This window comes from Condylura cristata, unplaced genomic scaffold (genome assembly GCF_000260355.1).
Source record: "Condylura cristata isolate star-nosed mole 26May11 unplaced genomic scaffold, ConCri1.0 scaffold00021, whole genome shotgun sequence".
NCBI classification, from domain to species: domain Eukaryota; kingdom Metazoa; phylum Chordata; class Mammalia; order Eulipotyphla; family Talpidae; genus Condylura; species Condylura cristata.
In genome coordinates, this window is record NW_004567122.1 from 1757586 (window position 1) to 1783087 (window position 25502).

At 39.4% G+C, this 25502-nt stretch overlaps 1 protein-coding gene across 1 annotated transcript in view; it reads left to right on the forward strand.

The window, feature by feature from the left end:
• The first annotated feature begins 9113 nt into the window (after positions 1 to 9113).
• The window catches only part of GSTCD (glutathione S-transferase, C-terminal domain containing), a 65417-nt gene continuing 49028 nt past the window's right edge, over positions 9114 to 25502 (forward strand). The window contains exons 1-4 of the mRNA XM_012727729.1: positions 9114 to 9533; positions 10154 to 10621; positions 15425 to 15676; positions 16333 to 16426. Coding sequence (XP_012583183.1) covers positions 9114 to 9533; positions 10154 to 10621; positions 15425 to 15676; positions 16333 to 16426 — 1234 coding nt within the window. The remainder of the gene's footprint in view (positions 9534 to 10153; positions 10622 to 15424; positions 15677 to 16332; positions 16427 to 25502) is intronic.

Consider the following 25502-nt stretch of genomic DNA (forward strand, 5'->3'; position numbering starts at 1 on the left):
AAAAAAAAAATACTGGCCCTGTAGTATTTGGGGATGAGGTGACTCCGCCTTCCCCCCCCACCCCCGCCCGCCCCTTTATTCTTGAAGTCAGACACCACCCTGTCGTGATGTCATTGGGCATCACAGCCGCTGGAATGTGGGCAAGTGCCCGCGGTGGCCAACCCCCCTGGCGCTGAGTTGCTGATGCTGGGGAGTGCTGCTCCCTCTCCTGCGCTTGTCTGCAGACAAGCGTCTCTCCAGGATGCAGATGCCCTGGAGCGCGAACCTGCGCGCAGGGCCCCTCCAGTATCCTGCAGGGAGGTTGTCAGACAGGTGCGTGAGGCGCTGCCAGCTTGAAGCAAATGTCAGCCTCAGTTGGTTTGGCCTTGCCGGCGGCCTGGGGCGTGCTCCGCACTTGCCTGGTGGTTGGGGCTGTACTCGACGTCATTTTAAGAGCCTCGCTTCGGAAATAAAGCCAGGACAGCCAGAAAGATTCGAGTTGGTTATCAGCTGGCGTGTTTCTGCCGTTTCTGTTCGAGCCACTGCTTTCAGCCAAGCTCAAACTTGAACTCAGGAGAGGACCAGTCAGTGTTGGAAAACCTGTTGCTTGTAGCTTCGCTATCAGCTGTGATTTAAAATAGGAACAAACGCGGAGTATCCAGATGACCTTGCCCACAGCAGCTTCCCTTCCCAGCATAGTCCACTGACCTCGGCAGTGTCCATTGTTTTTGCTCCCGATAGTCACAGTCGCTTGCCCAGTGTTGCTAAGGCTGAAACATCTAGATCATCACCGCCCAGCTACTCTGGGCTGTGCAGATGTGCTGATGGCGCCAGCATTTGGTACTGTGGATCACCGTTAGTCACCAGGGCAGGCTAGTTGCCAGCAGTGGGATTCTGTGGCAGCGGATGACTCCCTGGTTCTCCAGTGAGACATGACACACTTTTATGGCTTAGGCTGTGGTAAGACTTTTATTTCTAAACATTGTCTCAGCTTCGTGTTCAGATGAGAAAATAAATATCTCACTTCAGTTGCTGGATTTTGCCCTCTGAAAATGTATCCTACACAGGAGTGAACGCTGAAGCAACTCACTTCTTTTCTCCTTTTATAGCCTCTGATATTTAAGGCTGGGCCTCCCTGATGGTGCACAGGGGTCTCAGCCCTATGAAGCTATCGGCAGCCCTGCAGCACGAGTTCCACCCGGCCAGAGCTGACCCGCGGGGCACAGCAGACCTCTGCTGTCTTGCCTGCTGCTCCCCTCAGGATCTGCTATTTCAGTGGATACACCTGTTTTGTTCCCCACACTGTCTCTGGTGAATCCCCATACTCTCCTCACCCCCGCTGCCCCCCATCCCCACATCTCTGGCCTAGCACCCCAGCTCTTCTACTCATAAACAAAATAAATCTTTTAAAATATATAAATAAATAAAATAATAATATTTAAGGTTTTATAGCTGCTCTCTAATTATAGGGGCCAACTTTTTAAAATATATAAATTTTAGTAAGAAAATAGGGTGAGATTTGTAACTAATTATTATTTTGTGAAATGTATAAAATAAAATTCTGATATTCATGTTAAATACTTGCCTTAGTAAGGTATTCTAAGTGGGTTTAAAATTTTTATACCCATTTTATTCCTGTGTGCAAACTGGTCAAACCATTTTTGTACAGCATAAACAGTTAATATGAAGGTATACCAGGTATACCATCATTTTTATTCACTGCCATTTTATGATTCCCTGGCTATGATCCTCAGTAACAGATACTTTAAATAATATTAGAGGGGCAACTTCTTTTCAATTCAACCAGAATTCCTTACATTTCCTCAGAAGTTTGGAAATATACAGCATAATTTGGGCCTTATCCATCAATATTTGTATATTTTAACAATATCAATAAAGAATTTGAGATAAATTAGAAGTGAATAGCAACAGCTTTTATTTACGGGCTTGCTAAAGTGTTAGGCGTATTTGGTTCTTACAGCACAATAAATAACCAATACTGTTAATATTGTTCCCCTTTTGTAAATTTTTTTTTTTTTAAGATTTATTTATTCGTACAGAACTGGGGTATAGGCCAGAGATGCAGAGGGTGAGAGGATTCACCAGAGACAGAGCAGGGAGCAGAACTGGCAGATCGAGGAAGTACACTGCTGAGGGGAGCAGGGGGCGGTTCAGGAGAGGTCTGCCACGCCATGTGGTCACCTTCAGGGCAGGCAGGGATCGAACTCATGAGGAAGTGGCTTAAGCTTCTTTGTGCTGTGCTTTAACCCGCTGCGCCACCAGGGAGGGCCCCTTTTGTAAATTTAGAAGCCAATAATTTAGAAAAAAGTCTTATATTGTTACTCAACATAAAAACAGTACATGAACTGTTAGTTGACTTCAAAACGAGTATATGGCATGAGTTTATCTGTATAGATTGCTGAGTAATAGTCCACGGCATATATAGACCTCACCTTCCAGATCCTGTCATCTCTTTTTGGGCATTTGGGTTGTTTCCATAGCTTACTTATTGTAACTAGTGCTGCAGTAAACACGGGGGTGCAGGAATTAATGCTTTTGTGCCCTTTGGGTAGATCCCTAGGAGTGGGGTCACTGGGTCATATGGCAGCGCCATGTTTAGCAGCTTGAGGAGCCTCCACACAGCTTTCCGTAGTGGCTGCACCAGTTTGCATCCCCCAGCAGTGCAGGAGAGTTCCTTGTTCTCCACATCGTGGCCAAAGCTTGTTGTCGCCTGTTTTTAATAGGTGCCATTCTTACTGGTGGTTTTGATTTGCATTTCCCTGATTATGAGGGATGCTGAACATTTTTTCATATGTCTGTTGGCCATTTACAATTCCTCTTTGGAGAAGTGTCTTTTAAGTTATGCCCATTTCTTGACTGGGTTGTTTGTTTTGTTTTTGTTGGTTCAAGTGAGCTCTTTGTGTATCTTTGTGATCAGTCCCTTATCTGTTGTATGGAGTGCAGAGATTTTTTTCCCAGTCAGTAGTGTGTCTCTTTGTCTTGGTTAATGTCTCTTCTGCTGTACACAAGATTTTCAGTTTGATGTAGTCCCTTTTTGTTTATCTTTTTCTTCATTTTCTTTGCTTTGGTTGATGAGTCTTTAAAGATGTTATTGAGGTGTATGTCTCGTAGTGTTTTAGCTATATTTTCATATATATATATATTTTATGGTTTCAGGTCTTATGCCCAAATCTTTTATGCATTTTGAGTTGATTTGCAGGGTGTGAGTTAATGGTCTGAATTCTAGTTGTTTTGTCTGTTCAGTTCACTGGGTGATCTTGTTTCTTCATTTTGATTTATATGTAGTTGGCTACTAAAATTGTTTTATTCATTCGGAATGGAGAGAATAGTGCCAGGAAGAATGAGGCTCATGCTGTACCAAGACTAAAAGTCTCGCTAGTGCTCTCATTAATGATTCCTGGTATTTTTGTTGATTGATTGCATTCATCCCTTGCACTAAAATGCAAGTACTATTGACCATTAATGATAACAATGTCAAGCAGTACATTTTAGAAAGTAAAGGAAAGCAGGATGAAATCCTAGAGAGTATTTTTGAAAATTCAGGTAGTCTGTAGAGGTTGTTCAGCTAGTATTCAGAGGCCCCAATAAGATGAATGAGAAGCCATGTGAACAACTTGGAGAAGAGTAAGGTAGGTGTAGGCAGCAGCATGTGCAAGGTCTCTCTAGTGGTGTTCTTGGCGTCTCTGAGAAAGCAGGAGAACTGGCAGAAGAGGATTGAGTAAGAGGAAGGAGGAGGGGTAGCTCCAGTTAGAAAAGATGAGTCTCACCAGGGCCTGAAGCCACAGTGGAAATTCAGATTTTATTTTAAGTATGTGTGAGAATCATTGGGGGATTAGGAGCAGATGATATACTCTGATTTTTTTTTTTTTAAGGACCACTTTACTACAGTTGGAGAGTAAGCCTGTGTATAGAGTGGAGGAGGATAATAGATGCTTGCAGTAGAGTTTGTAAAAGCTGGTGATGACTTAGATTAAGGTGATAGACGTAGAGGTGCCAATATATTGGATTTAGCACATATTTCAAGGATAGAAATAGTAGGGTATGCGAGAGAGAAACATGTGAGTGAGACTTCAGGGCTTTTGCCCTGGGGAATCTGGTGTTGCTATTTTACCCACAAGCAGACTGCTAAGGGATGAAGAACAGGTTCAGAAAGATGCCCAAGTGCAGATGTCCAGTGTGAGGTTCAGGGGAAAGATGTGGCTGGGATCAGGTAGGAGTGCAGTGTTTAAAGCTGTGGCAAGGATCTCCTTTAATAGTGCTGCTTCATGGTGAATTGTCATCCACGACAGGCTGTGAGGTCTAGTTTGTGAGTTCTGGTCAGTATTTAAAAAGAGAGAAAGAAAAGCATGAAGAAGCAATCCAGATTTTAAAATATCAAATATATACCAATCAGTGGTATATTTTTCATGATTTTATTTCAGGTTCACTCATGATTATTGTCTTGCTTCATTAAATGTGTTTCCTGTGTGACGTGACACAAGTGTAAAAGCCATCAGTGAAGAGTGTAGACTGAGGAAAGGGTAAGCACCAACCACATGTCGCTGAGAGGTTGAGGGGGACTCAGTGAAAGAACCCGAGGAGGAACCGTAAAAAAATGTAATCCAGTGCTGAAAATTGTCAAATAACCGGCCCTTAGCACCAGGGTTTTTATCAAGAATTGCTGAGGCCAGCACAGTTGCTTAGAATAACATAATTCTGATGAGTTTCACTTTGGTGAAGTTGTTACTGCAAAAAAATTCAATATACTCCAATATATGAAATCTGAAGGTTATAAAATAGCTATTTGCTTTAGAAAAAAAATAGCTATTCCTGAATATTTTCAAATAAGATATTTTTATAGATTGGATTAATGTTTTTGGATTGCTATATATCCATGTGGTAGTAATAATATGTACTGTTATGCATTCTGTGGATTATATGTATAAAAATTGTATGTTTAGCACACATCTGGTGGACAATCAAATGTATGTAATATTTAAGATTTTAACTTTCTGTTCATTTAACATTAAGTTTTTGTGATTCTAGGCACAGTGTATACTTTTTTATTTGGTCTTTATTGTATAATATAAAACTATTTATCTGTATAGTATTTAGTTACCACACATCCATCTTAGAATTTTGGGTTTAGAAGTTTCTATTGTTTTCTAGCTTCTGCAGAAGTATAATTATTTTCATTATGTTTACATGTTTTTTCTTCTCCCACTCTTTATATGTAGATATAGAAATAGATATAAATATAGGCACATGAAATAGTAAAGTGGTTTTAGACAGCAAAAATCACCTTTAAAACACATTTCCCTTTTTATATGTGATATGTTTCAATTTATCAACACCCAGTTATATTAGTTAGACTGAGAATATAGAAAAGGGTATAAATGATTGAAATACTAAACCTGTGGCTTCAGCCATTTAAATGTGAAAATAACTTTGAATATTCCCAACTAATGAGAAAGGAGCTTGAATTTTATTTACTTGTTGATTCCCTCTGCTATGTTTTCAACCAAACTGATACATCTAAGAAAGTGCTGCTTTAATTATGGTCAGCTCTTGGAGTTTGTGGTCTGTCTTTAATTATGGTCAGCTCTTGGAGTTTGTGGTCTGTCTCCTTCTCGCACTGTCTCTGTGGAGTAGGTGCAGTGCGGCACCTGTCAAAGCTAAGAAAGAGCAAATGACACGGACTTCTGTGCTCAGAGGAATGAAATATGGAGTGACAAGAGCTTTGCCCTAGTAGCCATGGAGACCCAGAAAATGATTCTGCAGTACCTTCCTCTCTAAGGCTCATCACACAAAATCAATGAGCTAACGAATCCTCTAGATAGAAATAAGAAAAAAAGGGATTTCTCTTCCTCTGGCGTTTGCAAACTTTAAGCAAAAATTATGTCCTAATCTTGAAAAATTGAACACAGCTGAGATCCTATAAATGAGTATTATCATAATTTAAAAAATTATTAAATAAAAATAGAAGCTCAGTATAAAATACTCAATTTGTATAGATTTACTTATACTATTGATTTTAGAAATTACATTAGTAATTAATGGGGGGGGGGATTTGCCCAGTGAGGATTTTTTTAACTCCAAAATCATTAAGAAACATTTTTAATCTCCCAGGAAAAGCACCAACATGTATATTTCAAGAAAACATGTTAAAAATCAACAGTGTTTTGCATTTTCTCTGAGGCTTCTCATTAATTTTTAGATATCTTCATAGGCAGATTATTATTTTCTGTTTTGTTGGCATTTAGTATTTATTAAGTGCTCACAGGGAGAAGAGTTCACAGAATATGTAAAAACCTATACTCAAAATTGCTTCGAGAGTGGCAAATACACATGTATTCTAATTTTCATGTGTATTTCGTGTGTAATAATGTCATGTATACCATGACATTATTATTATTATTTTTTTAAGTGTTTGCAGAACTAGTGTCATTAATACTATCTCCCAACTGCTGGGCAAATGAGGAAATCAGCCATGCTTTTTTTTTTTTTTTTTTTCTTCCGAATCTACTTCTTGAAACATTTTAGGGGATCTTCGAGGGGATTGGTAAATTAATCAGCAGTAGGTTACAGGGGCAACTTCCTTGCATAGACTATCAATTTCTTAGAAAATGTGGTTGGTTCTTTTGCCTGTGAGTTTTAATAAATAGCCTTTATATTTTGTTTTAAAATCACCTCTGTGCCAAAAAAAAAAAAGCCAAAAAATAATTAAACAAAAGTGTTTAAGCTTATGTAGAAAACAAATTCCGTGCATAAAAATGTTCTTTTAAATGACATGAAAAGCTTTCCTTTAGGTAATCTTTTAAAGTAGTATAAAAAAAATGCTTAGATCTGTTACGTTTTGGTAAAAACTAACACTAATTATTTATATTAACAAATATTAGGTTTTCTAAGACATTATATTACTATTTTCATTTGTCATACTAGATGGTTAACCCTTTAACAAAAATGTCAAGAAGCTTAAAGATTAAAAAATAATAATAATACAACTAAGAAGGGTGAGCAGGGTTCGTATAAGGGAAAAGGACAGGAGAAAGGCTATTTTCCACCCCAGATTCTTCTGTGATACTTATTACCATCTACATGTTTTAATGGAAATCAAACTAAAATAAAACATCTGTTTCTAGCGCTACGAAATAAAGAAGGCATTGGGAAGTGGATCCTTAGGTTGAATAATTTTCTACTTCTAACAGGATCATTAATTGGAAGAACCAGGCTTGGACCCCAAATCTCAGAATTTTCCATGTAGTGCTGCATCTTGAAAAAACAGTTTCTTAAGAGAGTTACTTTAAAATTCAGCTATTACCTATTTCTTTCCAATTCATGTATCTTTATTGTTGGATATATATAATGGTTTTGCTTGAAGAAACCATAATGTGTTAAAGTCATTTGTGTAAATCAAAAATGTAAATTAAAAAAGAATAAGGAATATAGAACACTAAGACATTTAGTACTTGGAAGGTTTTTTAAATTCAGGGTACACTAATATTTCAGATATACTTAAAGAATTGCTTGTGTACTTTAAATTGCAAATGTACTCTGATAGCCTTTAAAAGACAAAATATTTTTTCAAATGAAACTCCATTTTCCTATTATGTTTCCATGGTGAATGCTTTTAAAGAGTGCCATCTAGTGACAATTGTGGAAATGTGATTTACAGATTAAACTAGGCAATTTCAGACGCAGGAAATGTATGAATCAAACCAAAACTCATGAGAATTGAAAAGTCTTAAGGACTATTACTCAAAAAACTCATCAATAGTTTGACCTTCAATTTATATACATATATTTGCATCTTTAAAATGACCAATGTGTATATTCATCTACACATTTACTCAAGGATGCTGGATCTGATTTAGGCTCAGCAATGAACAGAACATAATTTCTACTCATGGAACATTCTAGATGGGGAGACAAGACAACTGTGTAGTGTGTTACAGTAATGATTAGTGCTATTCATGAAAGGGTATGGAAAAGCTTTTTCCAGGTAGTGTGGGGTTAAGTTTGCAGTTGAAATACAAGAGACGTGGAAGGTTGATATTTGAGTAAATCCTTGAAGAAGGTGAAGGAGTGTTCCAGGCACTGGCAACAAAGTGCCAAGGCCTCAGAGTAGGAAGGTGCCTGGTGTTTTAGAAGAATAGCAAGATCTTTTGGCTGGAAGAGTGAGCCATGTCAGTTGATGAGATGGGCATAAAGAGAGGATAAGGTCAGTGTGGAGGCCCTGCCTTTTCTCTTAGTAGGGTAGGAAGACTGGCTGCTCTGCTAAGAACAAACTGACAGCGATGGCAGTGCACTTAGGAGGCGCCTGGCATACCTCAGCAGAGGGTGGTTCCTGGGATCGGTCCAGAAGCCATGGAGATGGTGTGAATGCTTAGGTTCTAGATTTGCCTTGAAGTCAGAACCAATATGTTTAATGGTTTGGCTATAGGGGTGTGAAGGAAAAGAGTAGCTAAGAATGACTCCCTATGTTTTGGCCTGTAAAGCTAGAAAAATGTTTCATTCACCAAGATGGGCATGGCTTATGAGGAGCCAGTTTGTGGGGAAGAGGAGGATAAGGAACATAATTTCGGACTTGTTAACTTTGAATTGGCTCAGCCCTCAATGTCAGTGTTATGGAGAATTAAACCATTTTTCTATTGTGGCTCAGGATGTAACAGCTCTGCACTGTCAAAATTCACTTACTTCAGGATAATCTGTTTCTCATGAGGAAATGAATGAATACATCCTCCCAGTTATCATTGTAGGGTCATACTGCAGAAGGAATGTGGAAGGACTAGCTTTGCTAAACTTCCCAGAACTCTCAGCATTCTTGGGTTAGGTATTTCTCATATTTTCCTTGTTTTCAATTGTAGTGATACCCAAAAGTACCTGCTTAAGAAAACTGCTGCAAAGCAATGAGATATTCTTATTTTAAGGAGCAATTAATGACTCATTAATTGAATATGGTAGAAATCTTTATTTTAGAATCATTTATGCAGTCCAAGAACAGATCCTTGCTGACTTTTGGAACAGATTTTTAAAATCTTCATCCATTATTCTAGCTTCTAAGTTACTAATAGAATATTCTAAGTTCTAAGGTTCACTTCACTGTATTTCAGGTGGCCCAATGAAAGAAGGAAATGAAAAGCACTAAGAAAAATATGGCAGAAGAATATCTGTATTTGGATTTTTCGCATCAAATTGAAGGATGCATTTTTCCTCTTCATACGTCTGTGACTTTATTTTTGTTATCATACTGTGAATGCAAAATCTTTAAAGTTTGTCTAGTCCTCACCAGGGAAAACACAGATATTTCACTGCTTAAAAATGTATTGTCCCAAGATGTGGAAATACAGATTATTTCAAGGCAAGAGCTCCCACCAATAGTCCAGAGCTGCTGTTTACCAGCAGTGGTAGAAAGACCGGACAATTTTTGTAGAGCAGGGCTTGCTGTTATATTAAGACACATCATCCAAAAATCATATGAAGCAGACCCCTCAAGGAAGGAAATCGTGGAACTTCTGGGTTTTAAGAAGACTTGTCTGAAAGCCTGTGCTGAAGTAAGTACCGTGTCTCTTTTCTGTTCCTTAAATTCATAAAGTAATAACACATTCACCTGAATGTTTGACTTCTTTGTTGGAAACTAAAATTTCACTTCCTTAAAAAAATCTCAGTAAGTGATGAAGTAGCTAAAGCAGTCATTCACATGTGCCAGTATGTCAGTTTAATAGTGAAACATAAGAACTTAAGATTGAATTCTGAGGTATGGAGACATAATTTGTAGTGAACTACTTCTTTATCTTTTGTGTAAGCTAGATTGAAGGCTTTCAAAAGGAGTGGGTACAGGTGAACAGTCAAATTGCAGTGCTTTTGTAAACTGCTTTTTTGAGGGTGCCGTACTTTCAAGGTTTGGAGCTACCCTTTTTCAAGGATAGCTGATGTATTCAGGAAGGAGATACAGGAAGATTGTGTTTGGCTCTAGCAGTATAACCTAGCCCTCCATTGTTTGATGGAATTTCTGAAGTACTATAGTGGTGATGGAGCAGAAAAGCCTAGCTCACACATCTCTAGCCGTAAGCCCTCGACACCAGTCTTAGTTTTCAACAGGAAGTTATTTTTTTCTGCAAACTAGACTGTAGGTCAAGCATCCTTTCATTTCTTGGTTTGTTTTGTTTCATAGGTGAGTCAGTGGACCAGGTTATGTGAACTCACCATCCCTTCAGCTATTGAGAATTTTCTCAAAGACTCTTCTGGCCAGCACCCAGCCATTCCTGCAGAAATAATGCTGCTGGAGAATAAGCTTGGTGAGCCTGTCAGAGTCCATAATGATGACAAGCTCCGTCGGCAAAAGCTGAAGCAACAGAAGGCTTCAGGAGTGGGGCCTTCCCTGCTTAAAGGAAAAACAAAGAGTGAGTCCCCAAAACAGGAAACTTGGCATGCAGTGGACTCGTCATCCCAGAACCTGGAGCTGCAGATGGCCTTCTCTAAGCTCACCGTGCAGGAGGGGACAGCTGCTGCAAGCAAGGAGCCAGCCCACATCAGAAAGGCCAGCGCCGCTGCCCTTCCACCCCTGGAGCACGTGTTTGCAGAAGGCCTCTACTTCACTCTGTCAGACATTGTGCTCCTGCCCTGTATCCATCAGTTCCTGGTAAGGTTTCTTGAAGTCGCAGTGCTATTCTAAGTTTGTCTGGGAAGCTAACTAGCTTTGAATCCCAAGTCCATTTCATTTATTATACTTTGGGCAAACTATTTATGTTGCCTCAATTTTCTCCTCTTTCAAATAGAGTTAATAGTTCCTATCTAACAGGTTCATTTGTGTGAAGTGTGGGAGAACAGTGGTACGTAGGAAGTTCTCAAAGTTAGTCATTATGACTTCTAATTTTGAGTTGCTAAAATGTTAGCAATTGTTACTATTTCTAATTTCAAAGTGCTGTTGTGATTACCTTCTAATATTAGAGGTTCTGGGATTAAAACACTAAAAAAATCAGTCAACTATTGATTTGAAAATAGTCTGTTAAAGAGTAATGTAATTATGCTAGGTAAAGTTATTATCAGAGTATTATCAGAAATTTCTTATCCTCTTCTGTTGGTTCTCTCTTCTCATGGACTCCCTGGAAAGTTTTCTTTGCTGATTGGGCATGGGGAGACAAAGGTACAGATAAATATTAATTGGTATCTACATTTATCTCTATGAATCTCTTCCTCCCTCACCCTCCACACTGTGGAGGAAAAGGAACCAGATGAAAATAATATTGCATTGGACATGGAAAGCTCTTCATCTGTTCTGCCTTCCAATTGGCTTTCAAGAGCTGCACTTTTCTTGCTTTGAAGCATTTCACCCTTTTCCCTACTAAGGAATGAGATACCAGATTTCACTCTTACATATCTCCGACACTTAGGTGTGTATACTGAGAGATGAGAGAAAATGTCTAGCGAAAACGTAAATATTTGGAAATTGGTGCCTCAGTATGTTAAGTGGTATTAGTCTGTTGGAATTTTCTTTAAAAATTTCTCTTTTCTTGAAAAGGAAAAATACCGAATGGTTTCACTCATAGCAGGAGTATAAAGGACCAAGGGAGAAAATAATAATAATAATGAAAAACAGAGACATTTTTTGGAGGTGGAGTGAGGAATGGGATAAAAAATCGGGGTGCGGTGGGGGAGAGTGCACTGACCTGTGGTGATGGCACATGGGTGATTTGGTGATGGGAAGCCCATGGGGATTACAACTGAGATGGAAAAAGGCACAAAATGATGAAAAAATAAACTATTACATTATTTTTTAAAAAAAGAAAAAAAATTCTCTTTTCTTGAAAAAGGGAACAAAATAAGACTAGAAACCAAAATAGCTTCACATCTAAAGGATGTAAAGGAGAGAATTAGGGGCTGTTGAGATCCCAGTATTTGAAGTGTCGGACATTCATAGTCATAGTGAGTATAAGAAAGCATGGTTTTATTTCCCTTAGTCAAATGACTCCCAAGTGTTAAATCCCTCATCTTCCCCTTTATTACCAACTTTAGCCATTGGAGTTATGATTTGGTACATATCAGGAAATGTGTCATCTTCTTGGAAAATTGTTTCTTCTTGCGTAAGGTCTGTATCAAAGTGGCACATCCATTAATTCATTGAAACCCTACTATGTATCCCAGACAATGTGGCAAGTATAATAAATCCAGTGACAAACAGATAAGCCCTCACGGAGTTAATATATGCTAGGGGAAGATAGAAATATAGAAGTTGGGCCCTCCCTGATGGTGCAGTGGGTTAAGGCACAGCACTAAGAAGCTAAAGCCACTTCAGCATGAGATCGATCCCTGCCACATGGTGTGGCAGACCTCTCCTGACCCACCCACTGCTCCCCTCAGCAGTGTACTTCATCAGTTGGCCTGTTTTGCTCCCCACTCTGTCTCTGGTGAATCCTCTCACCACCCCTGCACCTCTTGCCTGTACCCCTGTTCTGAATGCATAAGTAAATAAATCTTAAAAAAAAAAAAGGAAAAAGAAATATAGAAGTAAGTAAATAATATACATTTAAATAAGGTTAAATGCGACAGTTGATAGAGAAAACAGAGTCTGGCTCAAAACTCAGCCAAAAATAAAAAATTGGATTCACTTAATGAGAGTGTTTGTAGATCATTATCCAGACATCTGTAATATTTGCAGTATAACTATAGCTATTAAATACTAGATAACTGGTTAGGGTTAACTGGAGCTGACATATTCCTCATTGTAGGGAATTCCCCATCTCACCAGGAAGAACACCTGCCTGGCAGCTACTGAGTAAATTTAGTAATGCTTACCAAGGAACTTTGTTTTCATCTGAGTTTAATAGGGGGAAATTTGTGTAGTCAGCCGTTTTGTTACATGTGCTCCTGTGATTAAATTCTTCTCTTTTGACATGTGTATATAAACTCATTCTCAAAATATTTTTTTGTTTGTTTCCCTGGATCTGCACATTTTCTTTTAGGAATTAATATTTCTTTGCCAAAGTCTTGGTGTTATTTATGTGCTGTTTACTTTACCCTCTTTTAAGTCATCTCAGGCTGTGAAGCAGTTGTTTTAGTTCAGCCGGTGCCTACAAGGCCGAGCCATTATGCGTGTACTCACGCACTTTAAGGCCAGTCAAGTCCATGGCCAGGAACCAAGATCACAAACTAGAGCTCGCCCTAGGAATGGAGTGTTGTGATATAGGATTAAGGCCAGAAATATAAAAGAGCAGTCAGCTTTACTAAGTTGAGGTTTGAAATATCAGAGGTCAAAATTAGAGGATTTGGGGAAAAAGTCCAGTTCTTCTACACAGAACGAAGAACAAAGTTAGACACACAAACAATGGTACCTAGAGCGCTGATTGTGTGTCTGCACCAGCTCTGGGCTACCTTCTCCAGTGGGTATTAGTTTTTACTGTGATCCCAGGTGGCCTGACCAGCCCCTTTTTCTGGCAAGTTTAGGGATAGATTAATAAGGAACCAGGTTGAATGCACATTGCTTATGAGCTCACCCCCCAAGTTCCATTTTTATTCAGACCATTCAGATCCTTGTTACAGTTAATTATAAAGCTACTGGAGTTTCATTTTTGTGCTCTTGGTAACAGATATTTTTTCCACCATTGTTTTAAGAATAAATTCTCTTATTTTCTTGTCCCAAAGTAACTGATGTTTATAGTAGTTTTGATCTTATCAGCTAGGCTAAAAAAAAAAAAAGGTAATTTCTCAGGAGCAAATTTAATTTTCCCCGCACACATTTTTCATTAGCTACTTCCTTATATATATCTTCTTGAGAGTAATGAATGTGGTTCAGTACCTCCTGAGCTCTTTGGATATTAGTGGAGCAGCCTGGCATGTTGATTAAATGGGATGACCTGTCATGCAGAGTAAAACTCCTCAATTTCTTTTAAACATGATTTATAGTTACCTAATCACACCTTATTTTCCAAAGGAAGGAAAGATGCCATATGCATTTAACAAATAAGAATAAATCACTACCAAAGGAGAGTTATGGAAGGGGGAAGAATAAGAACATTTCTTATTTGATTAATTTATCATGAGTTAAGTGCAGTTCCCTTAGCACATAATCTCTTTCCAGGCAATTAAGAATTTTTCTAAGAATTAAAGTTTGCAGGGTGCCATTTAGACAATGATTTTTTTAACTTTTTTTACACTCACAACAAATAGTGTATTTTATAAGGTGATTGAGGAATTATTTATAAAAGTAGACTTATGGATTCTTCAAAGAAATCTTACTCTGCATCCTATGTGGATTTTTAAAGGAAAACATGTCAATTTCATAATCTCTAAATGAGTCATAAGCAGCCGTTAGAAAAATGCCAATTTAGGAATTACTCTTTGAATATACATTTTTTAAAATTTTTCTTTTCATTTACTCAATCGTTTTTGCATGGCCGTATTTTAAGTGATTGCAGTATTACAAAAAGAGTTCTGCCTAACCCCTGCCTTATTATCAATTACTTGTGCTTATTAAGCAGTCCAGTTAAAGTAAAATTTCTATAAGTGTGTAAATTATTTACTAACTTGTAAAGAATTTACTGGCTCTTGCTTTGGTAGTGGTTATTGCTAAAAGTATTGATAGAGAGTTTCTATGACTTGACCTTTTTACTTAACCTGTTCATAGTCATAAGTCATAATATGGTTATGTTATTGTGACTCTTTCTACGGATACAACATTCATTGCCTCAAAAGAGAAAGAACATCTTAATTTTTAAAGAAATTAAAGTTTTGTGACGATGCTGGAGAGAAGCCCAACAGATACTAAAGTGCACTAGGAGTAATGGTTTCAAATTTTTTTTAATTTGAATGAGAGAAAGCCTTACACTAGGCCCTTCCTTATAATGCGAAGAAACAAACAACTGATAAATGCAACTACCTCAATGACTTGCAAAAGTATAATGCTAGTTGAATAAAATGGACACATTTATGACTTTTTTTTTTCTAAAAGATTTATTTATTTATGTTTACAGAACTGGGGTACAGGCCAGAGGTGTGGTGTGTGAGAGGATTCACCAGAGACAGAGTGGGGAGCAGAACAGGCAGACTGACAAAGTACACTGCTGAGGGGAGCAGCGGGTGGGTCAGGAGAGGTCTGCCAGGCCATGTGAGTCAGTTCCCTGGCTGGGATTGAACTAACCTATTGCACCTCCAGGGAGAGCCCATGACTCTGTTTACATGAAATTCTAGCAATGCCAAAGTTCTAACAAGGAAATTTGATGAGTGGTTGTTTGTAACTTCCCAGGGGAGCTGATTGAAAATGGTCACAAGGGTGTCATTGCGGTGTAACCCAACTATCAAGTACTCCATGATAGCAGTAGATATACAACTGTACAGAGGCACTAAAACTCATTCTAGATGCAAGCTCTGTGGTATGTAGTTACCTCAGTAGAGCTGCTGTAAATAAAATGAAATAGAGAATAATGTGCTTTGTCCTTTCCCTGCCTAGGTAATTATCTGCAAGAATCTTTCTGAAAAATTGGTAGAATTTCCACTGCTGGTTGCTTGGTACCGGAGGGTTCAGGAAGTTCCAAGAGTGAAAAGAGCAGCTTCACAGTGTGGCATCCACTTTCTCCATTTCCCGGAATCACAGACCACCTCCAGGGAGCAGCAGCCAAGTGCCACTGAGGCCCCTGGTGTGGAGGAGCAGAATGAGCCAGCATTTATAGGTGGACCCAGGCCCACGATGACCAAGCTAAGGGTACTTGCATTGCTTTTATTAAAATTTTCTTTGAGAAATTCAATTTGACAATGTTGTTGAGCATTCTACACCAACTTTTAATCATATGTTGACATTATTTTTGGAGGATGGGGGTGTGCTCATTCTTGAAATTGATGGAAAACATTTGGTTAAACCAGAGAAATTCTCTTATTGGGCATCTGTGAAAGCCTGGGATGGGCAGCATTTTGGGTGTCAATTGGAATGGGGCTTTTTGGTCCTGAAAGTACACTTCCCAGACTGTGGCAGTTTTCAGAGGTATGAAGTCAGAGTTTGATGCTCATATGCAGCATCAATTTTGTATTATCTCTGTGTGGATTATTGATATCCTTTTTAATCAAGTGACTTTTCTCTTTGATACCCACTATTTCCAGGTAGCTTATGATTGCTCTGTAGTTTCAGGTACTGATTTAAGAATAGCATTATATTTTATTATCTCAAGATACAAAGAAAAAAGTAACTGTGCTGCCACATCCTCAATACACTATACTTCTTTAAATGTAACTAAACATTTTGAGGAATGTCTGCTGATTTTATGTTCCTCTTCGCTAGTATTTAAACTAGAAATTTTACATTCTAGAACACAAGAGGATTTTTCTTAATTCATTAATTTGGAAAGGGCCTATTTTCTTTTCTAGGAAAAAGGCATTGAAGTGATGTTCTCTCCCCACCCTTGCCCTGCATGGACCCTTGATTGGAATAACCTTCCCGCAGCAGTGAGCCCAAAAGAAGGTGAGTCTTTGCTCTCCTTTAAATTTTACTCATAATCTGGGTATTCTCTTCTGATCCATTTTTGGCTTTACCTGACTATACTGTATACTGTCCACTGATTTCTCATAAAAATTTTGCCTGTATATGTCACTCAGATTTAATAGTGCCTACATTTTTCTACATTTCCTTTGTCTGTCCTTTTTTTTGCCCTTTGCTGAAATATTTCAAAATAAATCCCAGAATACATGTGCTACTGTAGTGCACAGATATTAAAAATACTGACTTCTTAAATACTCACCAAGCCATTATCACAGCTAATAAAAATTCAGCAAAAAATTCTTGGTCATCTAATAACCAGTTCATAATCATTTCTCCACAATTGCTTGGAAAAAAAAATAGCTTTCTTGGGTTTTTAGTTAACTTCTATCTTTCATTACCAGAAATTATACTTGGTTGGTTTGTTTTTGATAATAAACTTTTCCTTGCTTTAGAGCATATTTATTTATAGTATTAATATTATAATAGTTACATTACTATAATTTATTTAAATATTAAATATTTATCTTTAGAGCATATTTAGTATATACTCCACAGTTGTTTCTAGTAGCCAATGTCCATAAAAGTCTTAATTTTGTTGTTTCTGTTGTCTTGGCTCCTGGTGTCTTATTTCTCTGTTGGCCTTGTAATTTTTGATTTGAATTCATTTTTGAGTTACCTGAATGTGTGGGAATCTTCTGAGACCAGAATTAATAGCAAATTCCTTTAGAAAGAATATGTATTGGCTTTTGCCAGGCATCTTGAAGTGCTGGAACTTAAAAGACTACTTAGCATTAATTTTTTAGCTTGAGATTCCTCTAGATTGTTCTATAAGGAGATGAGGTTTAAACAGATAAATACCTTTTATCTTGTTCTTTTGCTGTTTGGAAGGAATTTTTTTTTTTTAATGTATCTTTTCATGGAGAATATGACTTTTCAGTTTTTCAGCTTTCGGGTGTAGTTATTCCGTCTCTCCAAAATGCTAGCTGTCAAGGGCTAAGTTGTCTTCTTTGTCTCACTGTTAAAATCTCAATCCCTGTGATTGGCAAATACCTTCCAGGCAGCTGTGGTGTCTATTCAAGATTTATAGCCCTTTTCCCATTTTATTTCCCCATGTTTTTAATAAGTAACTATTAAGTTTTTTTTTTTAATTTTATAAAAAGTAACTTATTATACCATGATCTTTATTGCAGAGGAACTGCCATATATAGGGAGGGAAAGAACTAATGGAAACATGTCTTTATTTTTCACTGTTACTTTTGCCATGCTAAATTTTGAAAGGTCTATAATTTTGCATGTGAAATGTTAATTCTAAGTAAGTAAAAAGGAATCACATAGCACACCCACCTTTATTATAGTGGTTTAATGATACATTTACTTTCATTGAACGCTTTTTTAATTTAAACCTTTTAAAATTTTTTAACTTTTTAAATTTTCATATGAAGCACTTAGTCTTATTATCCTCATAATTATAAGTTTTATACATTTTTTTAGCAGAATCCCTATAGGTAAAATTTAGACAAGTTTATTTTAAATTTTATATGGAAAAACCAGTTTGAGAAAGAAGAAAATCGCTGTATTTGAGGTCAAGACTTAATATGTAATGATTGGAGAGAGAAATATGTAGATCGATAGAACTGAATAGAGAACCTGCCCAAAAGTGTAAGAGCAACTTTGTGGAGGAAGGGTGCTTGTTTTCAACCAATGTTGGATCAGTTGTCCCAGGCACAGGCCAAAACAAATGAATGTCTAAATTGGTTTAGCAGGGAGTCTTGTGACAAGAGGTCACAACTTTGGTTCTTTAAACCCACTAGTGTTGGCTCACTGGGGTTCTTATGGTTTTCTTCTTTTCCTGCTCTATACCAGCTTATCTTCCTAGGAAAATACATCTTTAAATATGTATTATAAGTATAATTTAACTGCAGGTATTATTAAAGAAAAAGTTGTCTATTTTCTTCCTGGAGTTATAGTTACTGTGTTATTTCCAGTGTTATCTAACACTTGGTTCTGTTCCCTAGGGTTAGGCTTCCAGAAACCTACGTACAGACTATGTTTCTAAGTACTTTGTGAGTAGAACCCATGATGAATGATCACCATGAAAGGTTTTAATGGCTAGTTTGTCAGGGGTAGGTTCTGGGAGCATTGCTTTTTAAAGCAAAGATATCTGACATAGGAAGTAGCTATGTGTGTATATAAATCTGAAGTCTTAGTTCAACTAGGTTAAATGTAGAATATAAGGATTACTTGGGTTTTTTTTTCTTTTCTTTTTTCTTTCCTTTTTGGTCCATATACAAATGATCAAATTGAGAATTTATCAGGGAGTGAAGGAGATTGGTTCTGTTCTTAATTCCACTGTGTCGTTTATTATAATGCTGTATAGTAGGCAAGTTGGAAAGGTATCACAGTGCTTGAGGACTGTTTGTGAATTTATTGACTCCATTATCCATTCAAGAATGAATATTGTTAAGGATTAATGTATTTCAGAGACCAGTTGCTTCAAAAGGTTGAAACAGGATTTATGTGAGTAATGAAATACTCACTTTTGATTGAGTTAGTCCCAGACCTGGATTCTGTTCTCGTCATTCATGTTGCAATGTGGTTGGAGTGGGCCCACCTTCTTCAGGCCTCCCCTTCGGAGCTGGCAGTCTGGAGCACTGCTGCAGCCCTGCCGAGTCCTGGCAGCACCGCCACTCCTTGGGGCAGAGGTGGGTACTCACTCCAGTGAAGGCTTCACCTGTGAGTTTTTCAGAGTTCCAGTCATTGCAGGCTTTAAGGTTTCAGAACAAGGTTGCTTTGGATGAAAATGCACAGAAATTTTATACTACTAATGGGTGAGTTTTCACTGCTCACATGGAACAAATCATACTATTGATGCTGTCTAGAGCAGTGGAGAGCAGAGAAAAGCCTTTGAGTGGAAAACAAGCCATCTGCAGTGAAGCGTTGCCGTGCAAGTGAAGACCTCTCCTCTACTGAGGACAGGTGCAAAGGGCATCTCACCACGGGCTGCAGCTTCTCCGGGCTTCTGTCACCAGGGGCGCAGAGGCAGCCTGTGTTGGCAGCGGTGCTGGGTGCAGAGGCCCTTCCTCCAGGGCCTACCTCCTGGCTGGCCTTACCTGGCCACTTGGGACTGTCTACCTGGATAACTTGTTTTCAAGCCTAAATCGCTCTTCATTCTGTTAAACTTTATGATGTTTTTTTAAAAGTCTAAAACTTTATAATCACATTCCAGAGACAGGGAAAACTAATGATGTGGATCCTTATTTTTTTGCAAATAGAAACTAATTAGTACTATTCACTTCAGTTTAAATTGGCATTCACTGTGCTGTTGCAGACAGTTGTGATTAAAATCAACTCTACTACACAATGAAGTGTTTTATCCTGTGCTTTGAATCATCTCCCCTCAGCACCGTACCCCATTCATTATTTTTATTTAATTAGGCCTAAGTCACATTAGAGGAACCTGAAGCAAGGAAATTTCCCTAAAGTTGTGCAGTCACAGACTTTGCAGCAGTCGTTTTTCAAGATTGAGTTATCAGAAGAATTTTGAAAAGTTGTCCTTACCCATAGGACAAACGTATATAGAAAATAGTCATTATTTAAATGGCATAGATTTACATTATGAGTAATTTATGACATAATGTTTCAAATAAAGATTTTATACAATTATGCATGGGAGCAGTTTAAAAGTAGGTGATTTTATATGAAGGTTTTAGTTGGACTTCCTGTGAGAAGAAAACAGGTGTTTTGTGGCACATGCACACCTAACAAAGTAGACATTAAAAATTATTTGTATGGTTTTTTGGGGGAGGGGTTGGATGAGATCAAGGCCCTTGCAACAGCTTTGTTGACTGAATAGGTCCAGGTCTTTGTGGACATTTAATTTTTTTCAACAAAACCAAGAGAAAATCAGATCACCAGGAAATAACTTAGAAGATTGCTTTCCAGTCCTGCCCATCTGCTCTCATCTAATGTAGATGGTTCACTGTAAGTCGGGTCATTGTTGCTTAATCAGACTATGTTCTAGCCAAAAAGATGTTTTTAAATACTTTTCTTTGTTTATAAAAGCCCTTAATCATGCTGTTTACAAAGTTGTCATATGAGTCATATTCCCAGTAGGCGAAGATGACATTCAAATTGGAATCATCAGAAGGAACTTTTTATAGACAGTTAATGATAAAGTTGTAGGCAGGGTCAGTGGACTAGGAATGGACATGTGGACAGGGCTGGACCAAGGGATAGGGACCACAGGCTGTTTTCACATCAGGCCTTCTGGACAAGAAGAGGGAGAGGAAGGGGGAACAGTCTACTTTCAGAAGGTGGGAGAAGAGGCAGCCCTGGGTGACCCCAGGGTAAGGCTGAGAGGATGAATACCCTTCCTCTCAGCTCCTTTACAATTTTCTGTAAAGGCCTGACATCCCACCCAGGGATGTGGCCCCTAAGGCGAATCTCATGGTGCAGAGGGCAAATGTGGGAGGCAAGCCTCAGACATCTGGCAGAACAGAGGCAGACTTTCGATTGAGCACATCTGAGACTCACAGAGAGGCTGTGCAGTCACATCCAGCGGCTGCATCCAGGCTGGCCCACATCTATCATGCCTGGTCATCATGCCGCAGTCGCCTGCACAGCCTCCCGCAGGTCTCTTGTGTGAAGGCACATTGACGGGCACTGCTAGGTCTCAGCAAAGTTGATAAAATTTGTGAATTTGTTAGCAAGGGATGAAGAGGTTGGGGATGGGGTCTGCCCATGCCCGAGGAAATGTTTTGGAATAGTAGTTGGTGTTATAAAATTTATTTCAGCCCTCACTGGTGGTGCAACGGGTTAAAGTCTCAGCACAATGAAGCTATCCACAGCCACTGCAGCGCAAGTTCGACCCCCCAGCCAGGGAGGTGACCCACGTGGCGCAGCAGACCTCTCCTGATCCGCCCGCTGCTCCCCTCAGCAGTGTATTGCCACAGTCTGCCTGTTCTGCTCCCCACTCTGACTATGGTGAATTCTCTCACTGCCCCTGTACCTCTGGCCTGTACCCCAGTTCTGTATATATAAATAAATCTTTTTAAATAAACAAAACAAACAAATAAAATTTATTTCAGTCATCATACCTTGAGTCACCATACTTATTACAGAAAATTATTTTTAAATCCTAGAGTTTAAGGGTGGGTGAGTTAGGTCAGGGAATTATGAGAATCCTAAGCTGTTAGTCTTGGCTTAAGAAGCTTAAAATTGGAAACTTGTTAAAAATAAAAATAGCATATAGGTTTGATAACCCATATCTTTGCCACTGATTAACAATTTCTTTGCTTGGATGTGTCAGTGTTTATTTTATAATAGCCTAGGAAGAGCATGTAGCTGCTTCCAAGTTTTGGTAATAATGAATAAATAAAACTTTTGAAAGATAAAAATAAAAGTTAGCATATAAAACTCGTATGTTAAAGATAATTTCTTTTCCAAGATGAATTTCTTTTCTTTTCTGCCCTTCATTGTTGGAATATGGTTACTTTTAACATTTCAGCTATTTTGTTGCATGTTCTTTTCACCATTTTGTTAAGACTCCTTGATCATATTATACCAAGTAAGTTCCCACCTGTGGAAGGTGCTTTTGTTGTACTGGAGGTAAGTGGGCAATCATCGAATGTCTCCTCAAAATTGCTCATGTTCTGGAAATCCTTCACCTGAGTACATCCTCAGAAATAAAGATCTTGCTCGTGACCAGCAGAGGCATGTAATTCTCACACAGATGGTCTCCTTGTGCGTTAGGTCTCTTTCCCCACCCTTAGTTTGTGTGGTTATAATTAGAGCAGACTCTTAAACTGAAAAGGATTTATTAATGTCATTTATTGCCAAAGTCTATTTTAATCTGTTATCAGGACACAAAAGAAATAGGCTGATATCCCTCTAGGTTCTTTTAGACTGGCAAATAATCAAGTAAGCATCAGACAGATTGGCAAAAATGCTAGCAAAGAGTCTCATTATAGCATGTACACTTCCTGTGTACATAACAGAGCTCACCCTAGGCCGCCAGGCTCCAGGTTTCATTTCAGATACTAAGAGAAGGGCACTTGGGGGCTGGGAACGTGCAGGAAGGTCCACTGGGGAGGTTACTCGGAAAGGCACAGTAAAGAAAAGTATGCAGGGAATAAATTCTATGTTCTCTGCTGAACAGAAATGATTTCAGTATAAATGCAGGATTTTATTTTAGAAAGCCATAATCTGTAATGAGCAAAAGTATATTCTAGCTTTATAAATACTTTTCACTGGTTCTTAAAACGTTTTCCTTTCATACTTTTGCTTTACCAGGCAGTGAGGTAGAAGCTGTCATTTTAATGTCAGATCGCCATCTTGTTCTGCATGATGACATGGGTCCATGACAGAGCGCATGTGGAAAGTGGGTCCCCAGAGTCCTAGCCTAGCGGTGTCTGAGCCTTCCTGTAACATTTCAGCGTTTCACACCCACAGCAGCTTCTTACATCTCATGTTCAGCGCACCTCCTCACAGCATCACTGTCCTCATACTTAATTTTACCTTGTTTTGTTTTGTGTGTTGTGGCCCCTAAGCCCACAAAACTCACTGCTGGTGTTGCCAGTGAGAAGCCAAGTCCAGTGATCAACATAATCAGAAGTGACTAGGGACTGTGGCAGTGGCGCCAGTGATGGTTGTGCTCCTGGTCAGGCCTGACCCCATCCCCTCCCACCATCCCTGCAATCTTGGACAAAGTGACCTTGGACGCGTTGCTGAGAATGCCCCATTGTTAAGTGACCACATGACTGTACATTGATGAGTTTGGCTGCTTTAATGCAATGTTTGCTTTTTAAAAACATTAAACCATTTTTAACAATACAACCATCTTCTAGTAAAACTGCTAATTTTTAGTGATGCCATGCCTGGTATTTCACCAAGTAGATTTCATGCCTCCTTCATTATCTGCAGTTGAATGTAAAGTTTCTCTCAGCTGCCACCCTACACTAGCATGAGGGCATCCTGAGCAGGGCTTGCTCTGTTTTCAACTGTTGCCAGAAATGAGTCAAAGGACATGAACCTTTTTGTTGCCGATATACTTATCACTGAGTGGATTTCCAAAGGGCCTTTACACCGCCTACTGTACCATCAGTGATGTTCAGGATGCCAGCTTCATCCTGCCTTCACTTTGCCCTCCACAGATTTCTGGGCCACCATGTTCCCATTATGACACCCATCTGGCATTTCAGTGCAGTGACTGCTGCCTGACCAGGCATGGTAGTTCCTGCGCTGGCACTGTGGGCAGGTACCCTGGGCAGAAACACAGCCAAAAGAGAATGGAGAAAGTCCCACCTGTTACTTGTCAAGGATTCATTAACCTCTTGGGGTGCCTTAGTCATCTCTGCATCTGTGGCTTATCACCCTCCATTAAATCTACTTGAATTTGAAATTTCTATTTCTGGAGCCTCTCATGTGCCTTACTGGCAGACCTCATTTACTCATTTAGGGTGGGACAGGGTAGTGTCGGGGAGGAAGTTCCCCAGAGGTTGTGAGTAAGACAGTAACACGCTCTTTTTCTTTGTTGTCAGATTGGCAGTGTCTTTGCCTTTAGTCCCTGAGGCCAGATTTCACGTGTTACCCTAAAGGAACCTCTCATATGGAAAACAGGCCATCCTCCCCTGAATAATTTTTGTCACCTAATGAGTGACTCAGATTGAGTCTGTCAGTACCAGGGTGGGCACCTGACTCCTGGGGCCAGGTGAGTGGCAGATTGAAGCAATGGCTTACCCATGACTGGCAGCCTCAAGTCCCAGATGTGATGTCCTAACTCACTAAGGTCCTCCACCTGCTTTTTAAGAGATTTCTGAGCCAAACCGCACGCTGTTCATTAGGAGTTGGCTGCTCTTTCTAGGTCAGTGAACACATCTGATTTAAAAGCATAAACACCCAACAGATGGAAAATGATTCCTGAGTGGGTCTCTCCAAGTGGACGAACTCTTCTCCCGACCTGGCCGGCAGTCCGACCAATTCCAGGATTGTAGGGGCGGGTGGTGATATTTTCTCCCCAGTGGTTTGGTGGTGCTGGGTACACTGTGCTTACTGCACTGTGAAATTGGCACTCAGAGCTCCCGGTTGCCATTTACAGTGACTGGTTTCTATCGACGAACTTTGTGCCTTTTTACTTATAGACCCACCGAAACTTTACAAAATTGATTCATTCCTTTATTTCAGATACGGTTGTTTGAGTTCACCTGATATTTCTGTTCTTGAGTTAGCTATTGAGGAATGGCTTCTGTTTCATTCTTTGCTACATATTCCTCGATAAAAAGAAATACTGAGTTTTGAAAGGTCAGGCAGTTGGGTTGTTTGCTGTTAAGAACAGACTTAATTCATCTCAGGTAAACACAAAATGTCTCATTAGGAATATAGTCTGAGTTTGCGGTAACTATTGCATACCTAGCTTGAGGTCTTCCTTGTTCACATACTGAGCAAGACAATACATATGAGCCAATATCAAATTGTTGGTACTGGACCGCACCTCCACTTGAAAATTTCATGTGATCAGGTTAGAATTTAGAAGTGCAGAGTTATTGTGCCAGCAGGCACGGGGCAGGTTCACTATCCATTTGTGCAGCTGGATAAAGAGCCCTGGAGCCCTCTGGGATTTTCAGGCGTTGCCATGTCTCAGAGAAATCAGTGCACAGGCACAGCAGGCAGGAGAGGGGAGGCAGGCCTGGGCCTGCCACAGGTTGGCAGGCAGGCAGGCAGGCGGGCAGGCAACAGCGCCTCCCAGCCTCACCCTGAATCTTTCCGCTCCTTCCTTGGGCTTTCTCTGTGTATTCTCTCTTCCGTAGTCTCTGTAGTCAGCTCATAGCCCTCCTGCTGCCGCCACTGTTGCAGCTATAAGCCCAGCTCGCAAGCGTGCACACCCACACTCCAGGTGTCCACAGTCAGGCACACGTGCCCGCTGCCCAGCGGTCCCCGGTGTCTTCTGCTTTAACACAGTCATGGCCACAGGTGGCAGCCACAGAGGCAAGTGGCGTGAAAAGCTTGATGAATTCATATTAAGATTCTTCCTACAGTTTTTTTTTAAGGTTTATTTATTTAT